Source organism: Mastigoproctus giganteus, chromosome 11 (genome assembly GCF_048544385.1).
Source record: "Mastigoproctus giganteus isolate SK-2022 chromosome 11, ASM4854438v1, whole genome shotgun sequence".
NCBI lineage: Eukaryota > Metazoa > Arthropoda > Arachnida > Uropygi > Thelyphonidae > Mastigoproctus > Mastigoproctus giganteus.
The window spans coordinates 147,739,272-147,761,142 of NC_143585.1; the positions used below are offsets into that span (position 1 = coordinate 147,739,272).

At 37.5% G+C, this 21,871-nt stretch overlaps 1 protein-coding gene across 1 annotated transcript in view; it reads right to left on the reverse strand.

Annotated features, from left to right (window-relative positions):
• LOC150078507 (uncharacterized) overlaps positions 1 to 21,871 on the reverse strand; it is a 123,267-nt gene that overhangs the window by 76,206 nt on the left and 25,190 nt on the right. The window contains exon 2 of the mRNA XM_090384865.1: positions 9,057 to 9,097. Within this exon, the coding sequence (XP_090240991.1) occupies positions 9,057 to 9,097 (41 nt within the window). The remainder of the gene's footprint in view (positions 1 to 9,056; positions 9,098 to 21,871) is intronic.

Below are 21,871 nucleotides of genomic sequence, written 5' to 3' on the forward strand. Positions count from 1 at the left end.
GGCAGTCTGCTACTGCAACAGGATCTAGATAATTTGGGCAGATGGGCTAAGAAGTGGCAACTGAAGTTTAACCTTGACAAATGCAAAGTACTGCATATGGGTAGAAATAACCCCAGAGAAACGTACCAACTGTGTGGTACTACACTTAAGGTGGTAGAAAATGAAAAAGACCTGGGAGTAATTGTGCAGTCAGATATGAAGTTCTCTGAGCAATGCAGACAGGCTGCCAGGGCAGGTCATGGCGTTTTGTCAATGATATATAGGAATTTTGCTAGCAGGGAAAAGGAGGTGATTATCCCTCTGTATAAGGCAATGGTCAGGCCACGCCTTGAGTACTGTGTACAGGTCTGGAGACCTCATTTTAGGAAGGATGTAGATTTACTTGAGCGGGTACAGAGAAGGGCAACAAGATTGGTGAGGGGAATGAAGGGATCCTCTTACCAAGAGAGGCTTAAGTTCTGCAAATTGCAGTGGCTGGAGACTAGGCACCTGCGCGGTGATCTGATTGAGGTATATAAGGCCTTGAATGGATTGAGCACGCTGAATTCTGATGGGATCCTTCCACTTGTTCAGATTACGAACCTAAGGAGGCATAAATTCAAATTAAGAAAAGACAGATGTAGAATAGATGTGCGGAAATTTGCCTTTAGCCAGCGGGTCGTTAATTGCTGGAACAAACTTCCATCTGTCGTTGTGGAAGTTGATAGCTTGAATAAATTTAAGGAGGAACTGGACAGGCATTTGGAGGGAATGGTGTGTTTTTTTTTTTTTTTTTGGGCTGATGCTGCATAAGCTCATACATTTGATTTCTTGCATCACGTGCCACTACTACTACTAAGCTTTAATGTTGTTGTTCTTTCCTTCTCTGTATGAAGTTTATTGACTTTAGGGCCATAATGAGAGGTTTTTAATCCGTGATATCAAATAGTACAGAATTCACTTTCAAAAATGGCAAATGTGAACAAATACAGTAATCACGTGACTTACCATTTTCTTTTTTTGGCACTGCAAGACATCTGCACTGTCTGTAAACATCTGATCCCAATGTGCCGTTAGCTCAAATGTTCCATTATTTGGGATTATTTCAGCAGTCTACTGTACTATAGGTCACAATACCTTTTCACGTTTGGGGTTTCAAACCCCAAAAAAAAAGAGACCTGGGGTAATTTTAGTGTAAAATGAAGTTCTCTGAGCAGTGCAAACAGGAGGCTGGGGCAGCTCATGGGGTTCTATGAATGATGTACACGATTTTGCCAGCAGAGGAAAGGAAGTGATTATCCCACTGTTATACAGTATAAAGTTAAACCACATCTTGAGTACTACATACAGGTGTGCATGCCTCATTTTAGGAAGGATAAGGATCTGTTGGGATCAAGATTAGTCAAGGGCATAAATGGGTACTCTGTCCAAGAAAAATTTCAGTTCTGGAAACTACAGCATCTGGAAACTAGGCACCTACTAGAATACCTGACTGTTTAAGGCTTTAAATGGACTCAATAAAGTAAATGCTGATGAAATCCTTATTCTTTTACACAGGATAGCTAAAATATATAAAAAATTTACTTTTAGTCAGAGAGTGGCTGGTTGTTGGAAAAAACTTCCATCTGGTGTTGTAGAAGAGGATAGTTTGAATAATTTTAAACTATGATTAAAGAAATTATTAGCAGGGAAGGACAAATAATACAGGTAGTTATTTTACTGTTACACTTTTGTGGAATGCAAATACACTGGATTAACTGATTTACTGTTTGTAGCCACAAACTGTACTGGAATTTCCTCTTATTTTCTGAACCTACATAGTTCAGATGATGTTTTGAGAAGTGGTGATTTCTAATAGTGGAAAACTTAACATTGTAATGAAAAGTAATATTTCAGTACAAGACAAACTTTACTTGGCTAGACACGATGGAATAATTTAAGTTATATTTTCTACCCTATCACACCTCAGTTTACTTTATGTAAAAATAAAAATGGAAAGAAAAAAATAAACAAAACAATACAAAAATACTTTTTTTTTTTTTTTTTTTTTTTGAAAACCCCAAACACGAGAGGTATTAAAACCTATAGTACTTAGTACCGTGCTTGGGTTGGAGGTTAAGAAGACGAGAGAAGATATCTGTTGACATTAGACTTGAACTTCTGTAGACTGTAATTTTTGGGAAAGACATACGAAGGAAGGTTATTCCAGAAAACAGCAATGGAATGAATAAACGAGGAAGATGAAAAGTTGGACAGTAAATGGATGTTGGCTAGTGGCGGCACATGTTCGGACTATTTTGAAAGAGAGAGTGGGAATTATAGAAGCCAATTTAGAAGAACAGTGACCATGGAAGTATCTGTAGAAAAGGCATGCAGCAGAAACAGTACATCTATGAGACAGCAAGAAGAGAGGGGGGGCACGCCCCAAATGTGGGAACAATATTCCATGGTAGGACAGATTTGCGATTTGCACCGAATGAAAAATGGTAGGGCGGCTGAATGAATAAACGAGGAAGATGAAAAGTTGGTTCTGTGAGTTTGAAGTTGGACAGTAAATGGATGTTGGCTGGGGTGGCACATGTTCGGACTGTTTTGAAAGAGAGAGCAGGAATTATAGCAGACAATTCAGAAGAACAGTGCCCATGGAAGTATCTGTAGAAGAGGCATGCAGCAGAAACAGTACGTCTATGAGACAACGAGTGGAGAGAGACTGTTAGAGATGAGTCATTAATTAACCTAACTGCCCTCTTCTGAATGGAATCAAGAAGCCTGAGAGAAGTTTTGGGGGCACCACCCCAGTGGGAACAATATTCCATGGCAGGATGGATTTGCGATTTATACAGCTATTTGGAAGAAAATAAAGCCGAGAATGAAAGAGAAAACCAAGTTTTTTAGATCCAGAGGAAGCAATATTTGTAATGTGCTTGTGCCAAGAGAGATTAGAAGTCAGGGCAATCCCCAAAGGAGATATATCATTTTGCCTAGAAATTGCAGTATCACCAAAGATAAGCATAGGACTAGAAGAATCCTTTTTGCGAGATATAAGACAAGACTGAGTTTTAAAAGGATTGAAATCAACTAAGTTGTCTTTACCCCACTGGAGATCGGCATTTAAGGAATTGGTAGCAGACAGTCGAGAAGTTGAAGCTGATTGAACAGGGGAAGGATTCTCAAAATGGAAAGTGGAATGCAATGTGCTATCATCAGCAAAAGTATGAATAGGATTTCCAGTCAATGGAAGGTCATTAATAAACAAGAGGAAAAGAGTGGGGGAAAGAACTGAACCTTTGGGGACACCAGCATTAGTGGAGAAGTTAGAAGACAGAGAGCCATCTACCATTACCCTCAGTGAGAGATCAGAGAGAAAACTGGATAACCAGTTACAAAAAAACAGTTGGTAAACCATAAGATGGAACCTTGTTTAGAAGACTTTTATGCCAAACAGGATCGAAAGCCTTTTAGATGTCAAGAGCAACTACTTGTGTTTCACCGAACTTTTCCATTGAATTTGTCCATAAATGGGTAACATAAGACAGAATAATTGGCAGTTAATTGATTTCTCCTTTACTTTAGAAAGAGTAGAAGTAATTGCAATGGGACGATAATTGGATTGGGGAGATTTGTCACCCTTTTTAGGAACTGGCTAGATATGAGTAAATTTCCAAGCAGAAAGAAAAACACCTTTGGAATAATAAAGTGAAAAAAGGTAGCAAAGAACAGTTCAGTAGCACAGGTTTTGAGAACAAATGGAAAAATACCATCAGGGCCTGGAGCTTTCTTGGCATCAAGATTCGTCAAAATCCTTCTGACATCCTTTTGGCAGAAGATCACAGGAGACACTGAATGGTGGGTGGTGTTTTACCAAGATCATTAATGCATGAGTTGGAAGAAAAATGGATCTAGCAGCTTTATCCTTGGCTGAAGTGACGACAGAACCATCTGGTTTGGACAGAGGTGGGCAAAAGCTGTGGCTAATAGCTTTGGCAAGAGACCAGAATGGTGGAGTACCATTATGGCAAGAAGCAAGTTTTCTACACTTAACTTGCCCCGGAGGTGTATGAAGTACATTCCATTTTAACCTCCATTCGCCGAATCCGCTACCGAGGCCGTAGCCTATCCGCGGTAATGTCAGAGAATGGGATTTTTCCTAACTTTTAGAATTCAATTTTGTTAATAAATAAATAAATAATAACCGAACAATAAACAATTCCTATCTGGCCACTTAGCCTCATGCAAGGAGAATCAACTTTGATTTTCTATCCATTGATCCTAATTGGATGAGTTGACATCCCTGCCACTTGGAGGCGTGCCACTACTACCCAGCAATCTAAATCTTCTTTTAAAGACTTCCGAAACGTACTTATTAAAATAAGTAAATAACCTTTTATCAGTGAACATAACATGGAGTCTCTCTTTCTCCAGATAGCCAATTGATAGTTCCAATTCCATTCTCAAGTCAACATAATAATTGCAGTCAAGCATAACATGCTCAGATGTTTTAAGCTCTCCACATTTACACAACCCATTTTCTTTAAGTCCAAGCTGAAAGAGTCTCAATGCCAATCCATGTCCAGTTAACAAAAACGTAGAACAAAGACCAAACTGTTGCCACAACTTTCTTTTAACATCAAGTATATTAATTCCCGGCAAAAACATCAAGGTCTGTCGTCCTTTTTCAGATGTTTCCCATTCCATTTGCCATCTAATTTTAACTTCTTCTAAAACTCTGTTCTTTTCATTTTTAACATCTGCTCTTGTATAAATTTTTCCTGGTTCTGGACAAGTTCTTATTCTTACTATTGTCTTCCTGATGTTTCGCTTAGTAAGATATCCAACTCCAGCTATTAATACTACATACTGGACTGGCAACCTACCTGATATTACCTGCAAGGCTTCTGTGGACACCGTCCGACATGCCCGAGTAATCCCTAGTAATGCAAATCTTTGTGCTTGTACTAGGTGTTTTTGAATAACCTTATTCCCAATCCTATGAACCCAAGCCCCGGCAGCATAACACATTATAGGTGAAAATAAACAATCATATAACAGATTGAGGCCTCTACCTTTTATACCCCAATCTCTTCTAATCACCCTCCGGAGCTTGGCATATAAGGTTTTAATTTTAACTTTTAAATACTTAACGTGTTCTGTAAAGAACAAACGTTCTTCAATCATTAAGCCTAAATATTTTGTTACTTGTGCATATCGAACGGCACACCCCATCAGCCGTACAGTAGGAGCTCTATTCATGCTTAGTCTTCCCTTGAGCAACATCTGAACCGTCTTTTCCTTTGAGACCTGCAATTTATGTTTCCTTGTCCATATTTCTAATGTTCTCAGAGCTTCTTCTGCTTTGCTTTCTATGGAAGATCTGGAATTTCCCTGAACCATCATTACCAGATCATCAGCATAAGCTATCTTTGTGACACCAGGCATTTCTTCATTTAAATATTCATCAAAGACCATGTTCCACGCAAAGGGGCCAATCACCGAGCCTTGTGGACATCCTTTAATAACTTTCCTAGTTATCTCTGTATATCTTGTTTTAACTACTACTTCCCTATTGGAAAAGTAGCTTCTAAATACATTATATAATTTTGTTGTACATACTTCTTTAATTCTAGACATGATGCCTCCCCAGCATAAGTGGTCAAAAGCACCCTTAAAATCAATAAATACACCCAAACAATACCATTCCTCACTGTCCTCCACCGCTTGAAGCAATCTATATACCGCATCTTCAGTTGATGAGTCTTTCTTAAAACTAAGTGGTCAAAAGCACCCTTAAAATCAATAAATACACCCAAACAATACCATTCCTCACTGTCCTCCACCGCTTGAAGCAATCTATATACCGCATCTTCAGTTGATGAGTCTTTCTTAAAACCATATTGGTTTTGTGACGACATATTTCTTGAATCATACCTCATCATAAGACGGTTCATACATAGTCTTTCATATATCTTGCCCGAAACAGAGAGGAGGGCAATTGGACGATATGTACCAGTTTCATTAAGCATACGATCTGTTCCTTTTATAAGTAATTTTATCTGTGCTCTCTTCCACTCATCCGGAAAGGCGCCCTCTTCTAAACATCGATTATACAGATTTAAATATAATTCTGGAGCCATTTGAAAAGATCTTTTCATAACCAAAACTTCTATTTTATCTAGGCCTGGCGATTTACCATCCTTCGCCTGGCCCATGGCCGTTGTCAACTCTTCTAACATAAACTGTTCTTCTGGTGTCACAACAATATTTTGACCATCTATTTCTAATTCATTGACTTCTTCATTTTCATCTGGAAAGAGATCGTCCAATATCCTGTTCACTGATTCTTCCCAAGTTAAAGTTTGAATATTTTCATTGCCAATAGTGCTCATTATTTCCGATAGGCTTCTTTTATTAGTTAATAATTTAAAAATAGAATTCCATGGATCCCTAGATCCTTGTCTGCTCACATATTCCCTCCACTTATTCTGTTTAGCTTTACAGATAGCTGTAACATATTCTTTACGACAAGCTTTATACATATTTTTATACACCTCACACAAATCTAAATCTCCAATTCTTCTTACAGCCTGGAACTTTCTTCTTAAGCGAAAAGTCTCTCTCCTTTTTTCAGATAATTCAATACTCCACCAGAATACTGGCCTATTAACCTTATACCTTTTCTTCATACTACTAGAACATGCATCTTTTAAAATAACAGTTAATTGTTTAACATAATCATTTGATGTCAGGCCCACCCAATTTATTTCATTAATACTACTCAAAAACACCTGCTCAAACTTTGGCCACCTTGCAGTTTTATCCATAAATCTATCAATATCATTCAATATTCTCACTGAATCATTTATAACACAGGAGAAGTGTATGAAGTACAGTAAACCCCCGCTATTCGCGGTATCTGTATTCGTGGTCGCTGATTTAATATAAAATGAAACCTAAAAAAATGTGAATTTTAAAGCGCCATGAACATTTTCCACCACAAAAAAACATGGGCGTGGCTAAAATTATCTTTCCCAGTCAAAACAGCGCTCAGTGGGTTGGGGGGGGTGACAAAATCGCGAGCGTGGATGTTTCTCACTAATCCTTGTTCAGTATGTGTTATGCGCTTGTCATGGAAGGTTTCGTCGTTTGCTTTTAATTTATATGCTTATAAATTGAATAAATTTATCAATTTATCAATTGATATGCTTACAAAAGTGATAAATCTAACGTTATGCAGTGTAAAACAGACTTTTTCGAGTGTTAACGGAAGAAAGTGACTTTATTGTGGACAAGTTTTTTCTAACCCGTACAAAAATATGGCTACGAATAACATTTGGTTTTTTTTTTTTTTTTTTTTAGGAGCATTAGCAACTAAGGCCATATTGCTCCGGGATATGCGGTGGTCATTCCCTGACCTTTCCGCATCCTCCGTATTTAGTGGTGACGGGCTCGAACCCCGGTCTAATCAAGAAGTGTGTGCTACACAAGGGGAAATGTGAAAATATCAAAGGTGATGACATTAGCAAATAAAATTGAGCTATTAGACAAAATTTCTAAATGGTGAAAGTGTCTCCTCAGTGGCAAAACATTATAAAATCAATGAGTCAACGGTACGATCAATCAAAAAATAGGAAAAAAATCCGCCGCAGTGTCTGCAAAAACGCGCTAATTGCTTCAAAAATTTGCTCTGTAACTCGTGATTTAAATTAGAAAAAATGGAAAAGCTTTAATCTGTGGATAGAAGACCGAACTCAAAATAAAATTCCGTTAAGTTCACTCATCATTCGTGAAAAGGCAAAACTCCTTTATCAACACTTTAGCGAAACTGGTGATAGCACTGGCGGGATAAGTTTTTTTGCTAGCAAAGGCGCTGGTTTGAAAGATTTGTTTGAAATTTCTAATAAATATTACATTTAATATTAAATTGTTTCTTATTTTCATTTTGATGCCATATGCTTGCATTTCACTATGTAGATAGTCATATTATGAAGGTACATATAATACATACATAGACAAATTTTAGACTAGTTTTTCTTATATATTTCATACTTTGGAACGGAACCCCTTTATTACTATGGGAGCCATAACTCAGTATTCGCATTTTCGGTATCCGCGGCATTTCTCAGGAATGTAACCCCTGCGATTAGCGGGGTTTACTGTATTGAAATTTTTGGAAATGGCATACACATGGTAAGAATATACCCAGATCCTTTACGTAAACTAGCCTCAACAATGCATCCCCCCCCCGCATACACACTACTTCGACTCCCTCCAGTCGCTATCTGCTGGCAGAGTAGAAGTAGCAAAATTATACACTAGCTGATCCGGAAGCCTCCTAAAGAGTTATCAATAGGTTCTGTCAGGTGTACTAACTAGCAGCCGGCCTGCAAACCCGTTTTAGAGCTGTACCCTCGAAATGTAAGGATAATTAGATCTTGCCATCATGGCAAGATCTAATCTTAATTAAGATTAGATTATGATGGAGAATTAAGATCCATCATAACCTCCAAAGTCATCAGTCATACTACATGATGGAAGAGATGGGGAAGGGTTGATTGAAACATAGCTCTGAAGACTAAACATAGGTTCCACCACTTCAAGCCTCTAATACACAAAGTGGTGGTACTGCACCGGTTGATGAGCATCATGTACCACCTAGCATTGCCTGGTAACACAGAGGGGTGGCATTCCTCCATGTGGTGTGGGCATCACACTTCGACCTCTGCTTACGTTGGTTCATACCTGGGTGGTCGCCCACAGTGTGCTTTGGATGAGGGTTATATATCCAGTCCCACCATCATGAAGGTGCAAGCAGAGGATTTGGCTGTCACAGACCGTTCAGACTTCACCAAAATTGTGAAGTCCACTTGACTTGAGTGTCACCCAAATATCAGTTCCATCAGTATTTTAGACTCCCAGGTAACAAATACAGCTTATCTGGCATATCTGAGAGAATGTCTGTGATAACCTCAAGGACTAAAAGAATACTTAATAAATTACAAACAACATTTCTTTGCCGAGCCCAGAAGTCTATGTAATACTACTACTACTACTGAGATAATAACTGAATTATACTAACTTACATTTAGTACACCACATTCTGGTAATTCAATTTTCACTGGACCTAATAAAAATAATTATAGAGATATTACCAACTAAAAATAAATATTTAAAAAAAACCTCTTTTATGAAATTATGTAATTTTAATATTCAGTTCAATGAATCCCAAATGATAAAAGTATATAAATACAAATCATCACTTTAAGAGAATTAATGCAAGTTTTTCTAAGTATCAATACTAGCTAGAAAAATATCAAAATATATTTGCAAAAAAATATCTTCCAGAATGATGTGGATACAGGGCCTCCCCTCCCCAGAGAATTTTTTTTTTTTTTTAATAATGGCAACAAATGTCCAAATATTATCATTTGGACATTTGTTGGTGTGAACTGGATATATTTTATAGAACTTATTTAATGAGTTATTTATTTATTCTCTTACAACAAAACAAAAATTTTATGAACATTTACACACTAAAAGCATATACATATATATTCATCATATCCTTTAGTAGATTTTATTTAAAAATACTTCAAACCCCCTCCCCACTCCTGTGACCCAACTGGTTTCTGAGCAATGGTTGTAAGTTGAGCCATCGTAAGTCGAACCCCAAAAGCCCATGGAAGTATGTAATATTATTATTCGAAGTTTCGTTTCTGGAAGCGCATTTCAAATGGTAAAATACTGCAGCTGGTGGTGCTCACCTTTGCAAGCACATAGTAGACCAGTACAAATGGTTAGCATGTATACCTCTTGCAAAAACCCACCGTTTAAAAAAAATAAGTCCTCTGAACTGTTCTTGAAAGGCTGCTTAGATAAAGTAGTACATTATTTTAGAGTAAGGTTGAAGACATTTAGAGAAATATAAGGAAACGTTTGGTATTGAGTTGGTTTATTGGTTAAAGTTATAAAGAGAATTGCTATTGCTAAATTAAGAGAGAGATATGAAATTATTGGTATTAAGTTTGTTATTGATAATTATGGATTGCTGTTGTGAAGAAAATTGATATTGAGAGAAATATAAGGAAGTGATTAAGATTGAATTAGTTTAGTGCTTGTAGCTAAAGTGAGTTGATATTGTCAATTGAGAGAAATTTTATTGAAATGATAGCATATACAGGGTGTCTCAAAAATATTGGTACAAACATTTATGGGAGATAGGTAACATCTAAAGGAATGTGAACTGCATAGGAACCCATAACCGGAAATGTCACCGTAAGTCGGTAGACTGCGCTGTTCATCAGTTCGCGAGAGGGAAAATTTCTGGTTTACTCATTCAAGCAGTAGTCGCCACACGAAGAGCATGCATCGATATACGAACTGTGAGCTGGCAGACATGCACCTAGTGTATGGATTAGCAGAGGATAATGGACAAGCTGCTCAACGAATTTATGGAGAACGCTTCCCAGACAGACATGTACCGGACCACCATTTGTTTGCGAGTGTACATCAAAATTTGTGCGATTATGGGTCATTTAGAGGTAACAGAAGTAGTGTGGGCAGACCACGTTCAACGCGAACTCCTGCCATGGAAGAAAGTGTGTTGAATGCCGTCCAGAATAATCCTACTACTGGCACACGTGCGTTGCCTCTGCCTTAGAAGTGTCTCGTTGCAGTGTACAGCATGACTGGCACGACGATTCCTTACACCTCTTTCATCTCCAAAGGGTTGAGTTACTGCTCCCCCCCAAGATCATCCTGCACATGTAGCTTTTGCGCAGTGGTCTCTCCAAGAAAGTGTTCAAGACTTGAATTTTCCAGCCTATGTTTTGTTCATGGATGAGGCTTATTTCACTCGGGAAGGCTTATTCAATCAGCACAATGCTCATGTGTGGGCTCACGACAACCCACATGGTGTGCGCCCCCAGGTGGCACAACATCGATTCGCAATAAATGTGTGGGCAGGTATGGTCGGTGACTGCTTAGTTGGCCCATACCTGTTACCATCCCGCATGAACTCCGCTAAATATCGGATCTTTCTTGAACAAGTTCTACCAGGGTTGTTTGTTGTCTGGTTTTTAGGAGCATTAGCAACTAAGGCCATATTGCTCCGCGATATGCGGTGGTCATTCTCTGACCTTTCCGCATCCTCCGTATTTGGTGGTGATGGGCTGGAACCCCGATCTAATCAAGAAGTGTGTGCTACGCACTGCTGCTCCTTCCCACCTAGCTACGGAGGCGCCTAAATTCTACCAGGGTTACTTGACAATGTTCCAGCAAATGTAAGACACAACATTTGGTTTCGACATGACAGGGCGCCTGCCCATTATGGAAGGTGTGTTCATGACCATTTGAATTGCCTGTGGAAACAGAAATGGATCTTGTGGCAAGACTCGTCTGTGCTGCTGCTACTGTCAAAGAAACTCCAGGTGTGTTTGACCATGTCCGGCAATCCATGCATCGCGTCTCATGGTGGAACCTTCGAGCATCTGTTATAACATCATGAAATGCATCCATCTCGTACTCCACTGTTAATATTATTCAAATAAATGTTTGCCACTAATTACTGTCTTGTGTCATTAGCAGAGGCACAAGAGGTGTCTTGTGCCTCTGCTACTACTTTCCCGTGACGTTTACGGTTATGGGTTCCTATGCGATTCACATTCCTTTAGATGTTACCTACTTCCCCTAAATGTTTGTACCAATATTTTTGAGACATCCTGTATATTAACAGATTAATATAAGAAAAATGACTAGATTAAATGTAAATGAATGCCAGATATGTATATATTTCTAAGTAATTTAGTTTTGTATAATATATGGCTTTGTTTGGTAAAAATGCAGTTAAGCTGAGCCGGCAGTGAAGAAACTGACTGGCTGCAAGACTTGTTTGCCAAAGTTTAATGAGGAAGATATGGCTCCACATGTGAATACGTGTGGAGCTATATTTTCCTCATATTTCAACTGTGTTGCTATGCAAAAGATTTAGGAGTATGATGTGAATGGAGTCATACATTAGATTCATGTTGTTTCCATCAGCATTAGAGATGCTTTGAACATGTGGACCCATATCTTCCTCATTAAACTTTGGCAAACAAGTCTTGCAGCCAGTCAGTTTCTTCACTGCCGGCTCAGCTTAACTGCATTTTTACCAAACAAAGCCATATATTATACACTGAACAGCCAACTATCATACCAGGCTGAATGCACCAATTCCACCACACCAACTAGTGCAGAGGTGTCTGGGTGCCTCCACATTGGTTTGTTTTTTTTTTTTTTTAGGAGCATTAGCAACTAGGGCCATATTGCTCCGGGAATATGCGGTGGTCATTCCCTGACCTTTCCGCATCCTCCGTATTTGGTGGTGACGGGCTCGAACCCCGGTCTAATCAAGAAGCGTGTGCTACGCACTGCTGCTCCTTCCCACCTGGCTACGGAGGCGCCCTCCTCCACATTGGTGAGCGACAGTATTTTGCAACATGTTGGGTTAAATGAATGCTTTCACAATGACAGCGAGCAAGCAATAGGGCCATAGAGTAGTAAGGTACAGATTACTCCCAGTGCCTCCAGTTTGAGAACATGAAACTAACGTGGCCATCAAAACCAACCCACAGAGTAGTAATGCGCATGCCCAACGCTAATAAAGTTGCTACTGTTTTTCGAGTAGATTACTATTCATTGGGCATAGCCATTTTGTTTTATGTAGCTTCTTTTTTTACTATTATAATTATTTGTGTGTTTTTTTTTTACTATTATTATAATTATCTGCTGACAATATGCACAGAAATAAGTGTTTTGTGTGCGATTGTACCGATTTCTGAAAGAACATTTAAGGTAATTTATCATAATTGTTAGAACCAAGAAATGTTTAATGAAATAAAAAAATAAAAAAATACTGAATAGCTAATTAATAACTAATTCATAATTTAAACATTAATTAATATGAATAGCGTATTAATATTAATCGAAGTAATAGTTTATGGAATAATTAAATTATTCCATAAAAAACTTCATGAATATGTCATAGTATCTTTACTGTTTTTGAAATCAACTCAAGTCATAGCCAAAGTCTCACTGACAAAGTGAGAGTTGAGATATTGTGAGGATATGGATATTTATGATGAAAATGTATTGGCATGTCTCAGGTTACCTAGCCAGATATATTTTAAAGAGCAATAATTGTTAAACACAAAGATTTATTATTAGGCTCAAAAGACCTTGATGTGGACAAATTGTTGTTGTGTTTTAAAGATGTTAATGTGAGAGAGTATGAATTAAAATGGCCATCAAAGGAATTGTTGAATACAAGGAGAAGTGTCAAATATTTTGCTTTTCTGAAGTAGATTTGGTATTTCAAGGAAAAAGTTCTACAAAAACTTTATGCTAAAACAAGTTTTATTGACTTAGAGTGGTTTGGGAACCAGGAGCAACAAGCACAAAAAGTGCTAAAAGTGCTTATTCAATGTGTCTTGTAAATTATGTTAAAACAAAAAATATGAATTTGGCTTACCTGTCCAGTCAAGCATCAAACTCCCTTCAAAAACTATTGAAACATGTTAAACACATGTAACTGGGAAATGTTAAGCATGTGCTGTGAAAGATAGAGGGGAAAATTGTCATGATTTTTCTTTTTTAGAGATCACTTATATCAAAGCAATATTAACTGATCAATACTGGATTAACTGACCATTCTAAACTACATATACCTTAATGATAAATAACACATAGCTCCATAATTTGGTTGGAATTCTATTGTCCGATGAATTCAACACTGCTGAAATATTTGCCAAATATTTGTCAAGGATTGAGACTATCGATAAGGAGCCTTCGGTTTCATTTCCTGGTTGAGATCTGTTGATCGACGAGATGACCAAAACTCAGCATCGAAGAATATGAAAAATGACATTACGAAAAACCCAGATGACATACCAACCATATTTTGGAGAAAGTCTGCCACCATTCTTAATCCTATCATGCTTCATATTTGCAACTTATCTCTGAGACTGGGCATTTACCCAAAGCATTTCAATCAGATTAACATACTTCTGGTATTCAAAAAAGGTGACAAATGTGCTGTATAAGATTTCAGACCTATTCCCCAACAAAAAAAAGCCTTTCTAAACTATCTGACACAGTAGTGCATAAACAACTCTTCTATTTTTTCAAGCCTTATGTACATCAAAATTAACGTGGCTTTGGTCATGGGAAGTCAGTAACTGCTAATTTGATACCCTTTTGGAATGTACATCCAAAACTCTTATATTAGACACTGCTGGTATCACTAAGCAATTTGATCTAGTGAATGACTCATTGAAAAACTAAACATTTTTGGTATCTGCTACACATTGCTCTTGTGGCTGCTAAAGAGTTATATAATGCAATGTTCCCACAGCGTCATCGTCAACCAAGTTAAGTCTGAACCTTTTATCACACTCAGTGCATGTGTATGTATGTGTTTGCTGGGAGCCCTATTGCTCTCATGTAGGGTTACATTGCTCTTGTGGCTGAGGAGCTAATATAATGCATCGTTACCACAGTGTCATTATCAATCAAGTGATGTCTGACCCGTTTATACAACTCAGTGTATACTGTATGTATGTCTTCTCTGTGAACCTACTGCTGCTAAGCTGTTATGTAAGATCACATTGCTCTTGTGTCTGAGAAGCTATACAATGCAATGTTCCCAGTGTCATTAACAATCAAGTGAAGTCCAAACTTTTTATCCAACTCAGTGTATATGTATGTGTGTGTGTTCTCTGGGAGACCTATTGCTGTTAGGTTGGGTCACATTGCTCTTGTAGCTAAGCAACTATATAATGCAACATTGCCACAGTGTCATCATCAACCAAATGCAGTCAACCTTTTATTCAACTCAGTGCATGTATGTATGCACTCTCTGGGAGACCTAGGGTCACTTGCTCTTGTTGCTAAGGAGCTATATAATACAATGTTTCAACAGTGATCATCCACCAAGTGAAGCCAGAACCATTCAACAAACTCAGTGCATGTGTATGTACGTGTTCTCTATGAACCGATTGCAGCTAAGCTGTTATGTAGGGTCACATTGCTCTTGTGTCTGAGAAGCTATATAATGTAATGTTCCCACAGTGTCATTAACAATCAAGTGAAGTCTGAACTTTTTATCCAACTGTGTGTGTGTGTGTGTGTGTGTGTGTGTGTGTGTGTGTGTGTGTGTGTGTGTGTGTGTGTGTGTGTGTGTGTGTGTGTATTCTCTGGGAGCCCTATTGCTGTTAGGTTGGGTCACATTGCTTTTGTGGCTAAGTATATAATGCAACATTGCCACATCATCATCAACCAAATGCAGTCACAACCTTTTATTCAACTCAGTGCATGTATGTATGTGTTCTCTGGGAGACCTATTGTTGCTATCTTGGGTCACTTGCTCTTGTCGCTAAGGGGCTATATAATACAATGTTTCAACAGTGATCATCCTCACTCAACTTGCAGAAGACTACATTTAATTCAAATATCTTTTGTGTGTAATGAGAAAATTCATAAATAAAAAGAATTTTAATTATATAGTGTTATGTTTGTCTTTTTTTTTTTTTTTTTTTTTTTGTAATGCTGACTCAAATAAAGTGATCTAAATCAGCCATTCTCAACGAGGGTCATACAGCCCCCATGGTGGCAACAGAACATTTAAAGGGGGAAGGGAACAGACTGAAAACTAATGGGAGGGGACGGAAACTGAATGGATTAAACATTTTTTAGAGGGAGGAGAAGGTCTTTGCTGCGAGGATAATATTTTCTTTCTCCCAATTTTAGGTAAGGGGCACCATCATTTCCTTTTTTCACATAACTAGCATGGAGAAAAACTTGGTGCTAAGGTGGACATATTTTATCTGGCAGATATGTTTGACAAATTTCTTAATTTTTAAACAAGACCGTACAGGGTAAACACAGTAAACTCATAGGTAGTAAGGAAGGCATTGTTTCTTTCCTTAAAAGCGTGAAGTCTATTGGAACAATATCGAATGTCGGGAATTTTTACAATTTCCAAACCTGAACACGATCACAGAGGCACTGAAGGGCAATGACATTACTGTTTGTGTTAAACATCTAAAGCAAATACACACAGATCTTCAGTAAAGATTTAATGAACTGCTAAACCTCAATATCCCGTATTGGATTTTAGATCCATTTGAGGAACAGCCCACTGATGTTGGGGACTTCAGTGCTATTTCTAATGTCAGTAGAAATTTTCGTTCTCCAGTGTTTGGGAGTGGATTATTCATTTTGTTTTAATAGTTTCTTATTAAAATTATTTTAGTAAAAGTTCGAGTTGTGTTGAAATAATATCTTACAGAAAACTCCTAATGATCAAGTCTGACGCAAAAAAAGAAGTGTCGTCAACATTCGGTAGAGTATTTAAATTTCATGCAGTAATGAAACAAAACCAAATGTGTCTTTTATGTGAGAAACCATTTAGTAATGATGCTATGAAACCTTAAAAAATGAAAGAACATTTAAAAAAACAGCATAATGATAAAAGTGACAAAGACCTTGAATATTTCAAGACAATGAAGGAAAAATTTTTTAATCATACAACGCTTAAGCCCTTTATAAAATCATTTGCAGTACGCAGCCAATGGTGGACTATAAGCATCATATGATATTGCTCTCCTAATTACAAAGAAAGGAAAGCCACATACTCTTGGTGAAGAAATAATTCTATCCTCTATAAAAATAGCAATAGTCAGTTATGAAAAAGGATGCTAATTCAGTTTTAAGGAGTATTCCACTTAGTAATAATACAGTGCAATGGAGGATTGCTGAGATGGCAAATGATGTCTAAACAACAGTAAATTCAGAGCTGTTTGCTATGCAATTAGATGAGTCAACATTTGGAAGTATAAATATTTTAATGCCATTTGTATGGTATTTACAGTACAAATAAAAAAGCAGTAATTGATGAATTCCTCTTTGCCAAATATTTAAAAACTGATTCCAAAGGTGAAACAATTTTTAGATGTGTGCAAGAGTATTTTGAAAAGTACGACATTCCCTTTAGTAATATAACCGCAATTGCACCAGATCAGGCTCCATCTGTGGTTGGTAAGTACAGAGGATTTTTAACTTTAGCTAAAAAAGAAAATCCTAAAAAACAAACAGTACATTGTGTTTTACACAGACAACACCTTGTTGCAAAAAACATAAGTGAAGAATTGCATGCTGCTTTGCAAATTTGTATTAAGGTAATAAATAAAATAAAAGCAAATGCTCTTAACAGCCGGCTGTTTGCTATGCTATGTGAAAAAAATGACGAAAATTTCAATCAATTGCTCTTTCATACAGAAGTAAGATGGTTGTAAAAAGGTAACTGTTTGTAAAAGCTTATGGAACTTTATAACTCAGTGGTGGAATTTCTGTCCAAGCATGGTCAATCATTTGCTGATAAATTTAGTCAGTGTAAAAACCACCTCTTTTACCTTGCTGATATATTTTCAAAATTCAATGAAGCACAAAAAAAAAAAAAAAACTGCAAGGTAAAGACATTACAATTATACAGAGTCGTACAATTATTTTGGAATTTCAAGAAAAGTTAATGCTCTTCAAAACTTCACTGGGTCGCAGAAATTTTCACTTCTTTCCAAATATGTCGTGTTTAGAACAAGACACGACATATTTGGAAAGAACCCTCCAGCATATGACAGCACAACAAAGCAAATGGCCCTCAGTCCCCAGCAGCTTTCACTCTGCCTCTTACGGCAGTGAGAGGATCAGAGTGGAAGCAGAGGGTGCTAAGAATCTCTGGGTATGACCAGGCTGCCATGCACAGAAACTGAACTTGGCCTGTTATAACGTAAGATCACTCATCGGTGAAGACAGGATATTAGAGCTGGAAAAGGAATTAGAAAATGTGAATTGGAATATCATTGGTTTGGCTGAAACAAGAAGAAGAAATGAATCACTTATAAGTTTATCAAGTGGAAATCTGCTGTACACCAATGGAAACAGTGAAAGGAGTGAAGGTGGAGTTGGATTTCTGGTCCATAAAGATTTTAAAAACAACACTTTGGAATTCTTTTTTTTTTTTTTTTTTTTTTGTAGTTGTTGGCGCATAGGCTTCTGTGGCCATAATGCACCTCCCAAGGTTTTTGCAGTACTTTGATCCAAGCCCGAGGCGGGAATCGAACCTGCAACCTTTGGGTTGCCAGGCAGGCACTTTACCTGGCTAGCCCTGTCGGCTTTTTGGAATTCAAAAGTACATCACCAAGGGTGTCTAGACTAATACTCAAGATTTCTAAGAAGTACAAGCTAAAGATTATAATGATCTATGCACCAACATCGAGCCATGATGATGAAGAGGTTGAAGAAATGTACAGTAAACCCCCGCTATTCGCGGAGGTTACGTTCCTGAGAAATGTCGCGAATACCGAAAATGTGAATACTGAGTTATGGCTCCCATAGCAATAAAGGGGTTCCGTTCCAAAGTATGAAATATATAAGAAAAACTAGTCTAAAATTTTCTCTATGTATGTATTATATGTACCTTCATAATATGACCATTAGAAATGCAAGCATATGGCATCGAAATGAAAATAAGAAACAATTTAATATTAAATGTAATATTTATTAGAAATTTCAAACCAGCGCCTTTGCTAGCAAAAAACTTATCCCGCCAGTGCTATCAACAGTTTCGCTATTTCACGAATGATGAGTGAACTTAACGGAATTTTATTTTGAGTTCAGTCTTCTATCCACAGATTTAAAGCCTTTTCCATTTTTTTCTAATTTAACATCACGAGTTACTTAAGCAATTAGCGCGTTTTCACGGACACTACGGCAGGTTTTTTGATTGATCGTACCGTTGACTCATTGATTTTATAATGTTTTGCCACTGAGGAGACACTTTCACCATTAGAAATTTTGTCTAATAACTCAATTTTATTCAATAATGTCATCACCTTCTTTCATATTTTCACATTTCCCTCGTTATTCGTAGCCATATTTTTATACGGGTTAGAAAGAACTTGTCCACAATAAAGTCACTTTCTTCCGTTAACACACTCGAAAATGGTAGATTTATCACTTTTGTAAGCATATCAATTTATAAATTGATAAATTTATTCAATTTATAAGCATATAAATTAAAAGCAAACGACGAAACCTTCCATGACAAGCGCATAACACATACTGAACAAGGATAAGTGAGAAACATACACGCTCGCGATTTTGTCACCCCTCTACCCCCCATCCACTGAGCGCTGTTTTGACCGGGAAAGATCATTTTAGCCACGCCCATGTTTTTTTTTTGGCAGTAATATTCATGGGGCTTTAAAATTCACATTTTTTTAGGTTTCATTTTATATTAAATCAGCGATCGCGAATACACGAAACCGTGAATACAGATACCGCGAATAGCGGGGGTTTACTGTACACTGAAATTGAGTCTTCTAAATGAGCAGAAAACCCACTACACTATTATTATGGGGGACTTCAATGCTACGGTTGGAAAAAGGCAAAACAGTGCAGAAAGAGGAACTATACGAATTTTTGGAATTAGTGAAATAAAAGAGGTGAAAGACTTGTGGAATTTGCAGAATCTCAAGGACTGTCAATAATGAACACTTTTTTCAAGAAAAGGGTGAACAGAAAGTGGGCATGGAAGAGTACAAATGGATTAACAACTAATGAAATCGACTTCATCCTCACTAACAGAAGATATATATTGTGAATGATATTACCGTCCTGAATAAGGTAAATGTTGGAAGTGATCACAGAATGGTAAGATGTACACTTGATATAGATGTAGGAAAGGAAAAAACTGACTCGAGTTAATAATACAAAGGTCTTTGAGATAACACATGAGGAGAAAAAGCAGTATGTACTGGAACTTAAGAACAAGTTTGAGCTTCTGCAGACTGCTCAGGACCAAGATATCGACGAGGAATATTACAACTTTCTGAAAGTGATAAAGCCCAAGAAACCTATAGGGAAAAAGAAATCCAAAGAAGAAAAAATTAGTCAAGAAACACTTGTCATGATGAACCGAAGACGACAAATGAAGAGCAAGAAAAACACTGACAGGGGGAAAATTGAGTATACTGAGTTATGCAAAGCCATCAGAAAGAGACTCAGAGAAGACATAAGAAGATTTAACAAGAAAAGTAGAACAAGCATTAAGGGAAAACAAAGGATTTAAATCAGCAGCCATGAGCAGTAACACAGAAAGACAAATGATACTGAAATTGAAGAATAGCGATGGTGTACTTATAAACAGCAGAGAAGGCATAATTCAAATAGCAGAAGACTACTATAGAGAATTATACAAGGAGCGAGGGAATGATGCCAGCAGTGGGGAAGATGTGATGCAAAGTAGCAACACATACGACATACCCGATATTCTTCCTGATGAGGTAGAACATGCATTGAAGAAACTGAAGGATCAGAAAGCCCCGGTGGAAGATGAAGTTACTGTAGAGTTGTTAAAATTGGGAGGAAAACACATAACACAAAAACTGGCAAGGCTCTTCACAAAGTGCATTAGAAAAGGTGTGACGCCTAAGCAGTGGAATAATGCAATCATAGTTTTGCTGCATAAGAAAGGAGATAAATCAGAAATTGCAAATTATAGACCAATTAGCTTGTTATCCCACATCTACAAGTTGTTCACAAGAGTCATTACTAACAGATTAGAAAGAATACTTGATGAGAATCAAACGAAAGAGCAAGCTGGCTTTAGGACAGGATTCTCAACTATGGATCACCTTCACGTAATATCACAGCTAATGGAGAAAGCAAATGAATATAAAACACCATTATGCCTGGCATTAGTGGATTATGAAAAGCATTTGACTCCATACAGCATAAGGCAATGTTTCGGGCACTGGAAAGACAAGGCATAGATACTCCATATATTATGATTTTGAAGAAAATATATGAGAGTGCTACCTCCTTTATTAGACTAGACAAAGACAGTAGCAAATTTAAAATCGAGAAAGGAGTTCGACAAGGAGACAATATCTCCGAAGCTGTTTACTGCTGCCCTTGAGGAAGCTTTCAGAAGATTACACTGGTCACAGAAAGGAGTCAATGTGAATGGAGAGTACCTAAACCATTTACGATTTGCAGATGACATTGTGGTCATAAGCCACGATCCCAAAGAATTAGAGGAAAATCTTAATCAGTTATGCACAGTTAGTAAGGATTTTGGACTAAAGATGAATATGGCTAAAACAAAAGTAATGATGAACAAGTATGCCACAGAAAGGGAAATAATGATTGAAGGAGCAGTAATTGAAAAGGTGGAGTCATATACTTATCTGGGACAAGTTATTATCTGTAATAATGATAAATAGCTGGAAGTCAAGAGAAGAATAAATTTGGGATGGATAGCATTCAGGAAATATAGTCACATACTGAAGAGCAATATCCCAGTTTGTCTGAAACGTAAAATAATGAACCAATGTATACTCCCCACAATGACTTATGGAAGTGAAACTTGGGCACTCACCAAAAGAATGGAAGAGAAGCTGAGAACTACACAGCGAAGAATGGAAAGAATTATATTTGGAATCAGACTGTTAGATAAGAAGAGAAACACATGGATTAGGCAGCAAACTCAAGTAAAGGACATTCTTATCAAAACTAAAGAACTAAAATGGTCTTGGGCAGGACACACAGCTCACAGACATGATGACAGATGGACTAAGAAAATAACTGAATGGTACCCAAGAGGAGCTAGAAGAAAACCTGGAAGACAAAGGTGGAGATGGATAGATGAAATTAATGAGTTTGTGGGTAGTAAATGGATGGCCAGTGCTCAAAACAGAAGGAACTGGAAAGATGCTGGAGAGGCCTTCATCCTGCAGTGGATTGAAAATGGATGATGATGATGATTAGAACAAGAAGCTGAAGGAAATTTTTCAGACGC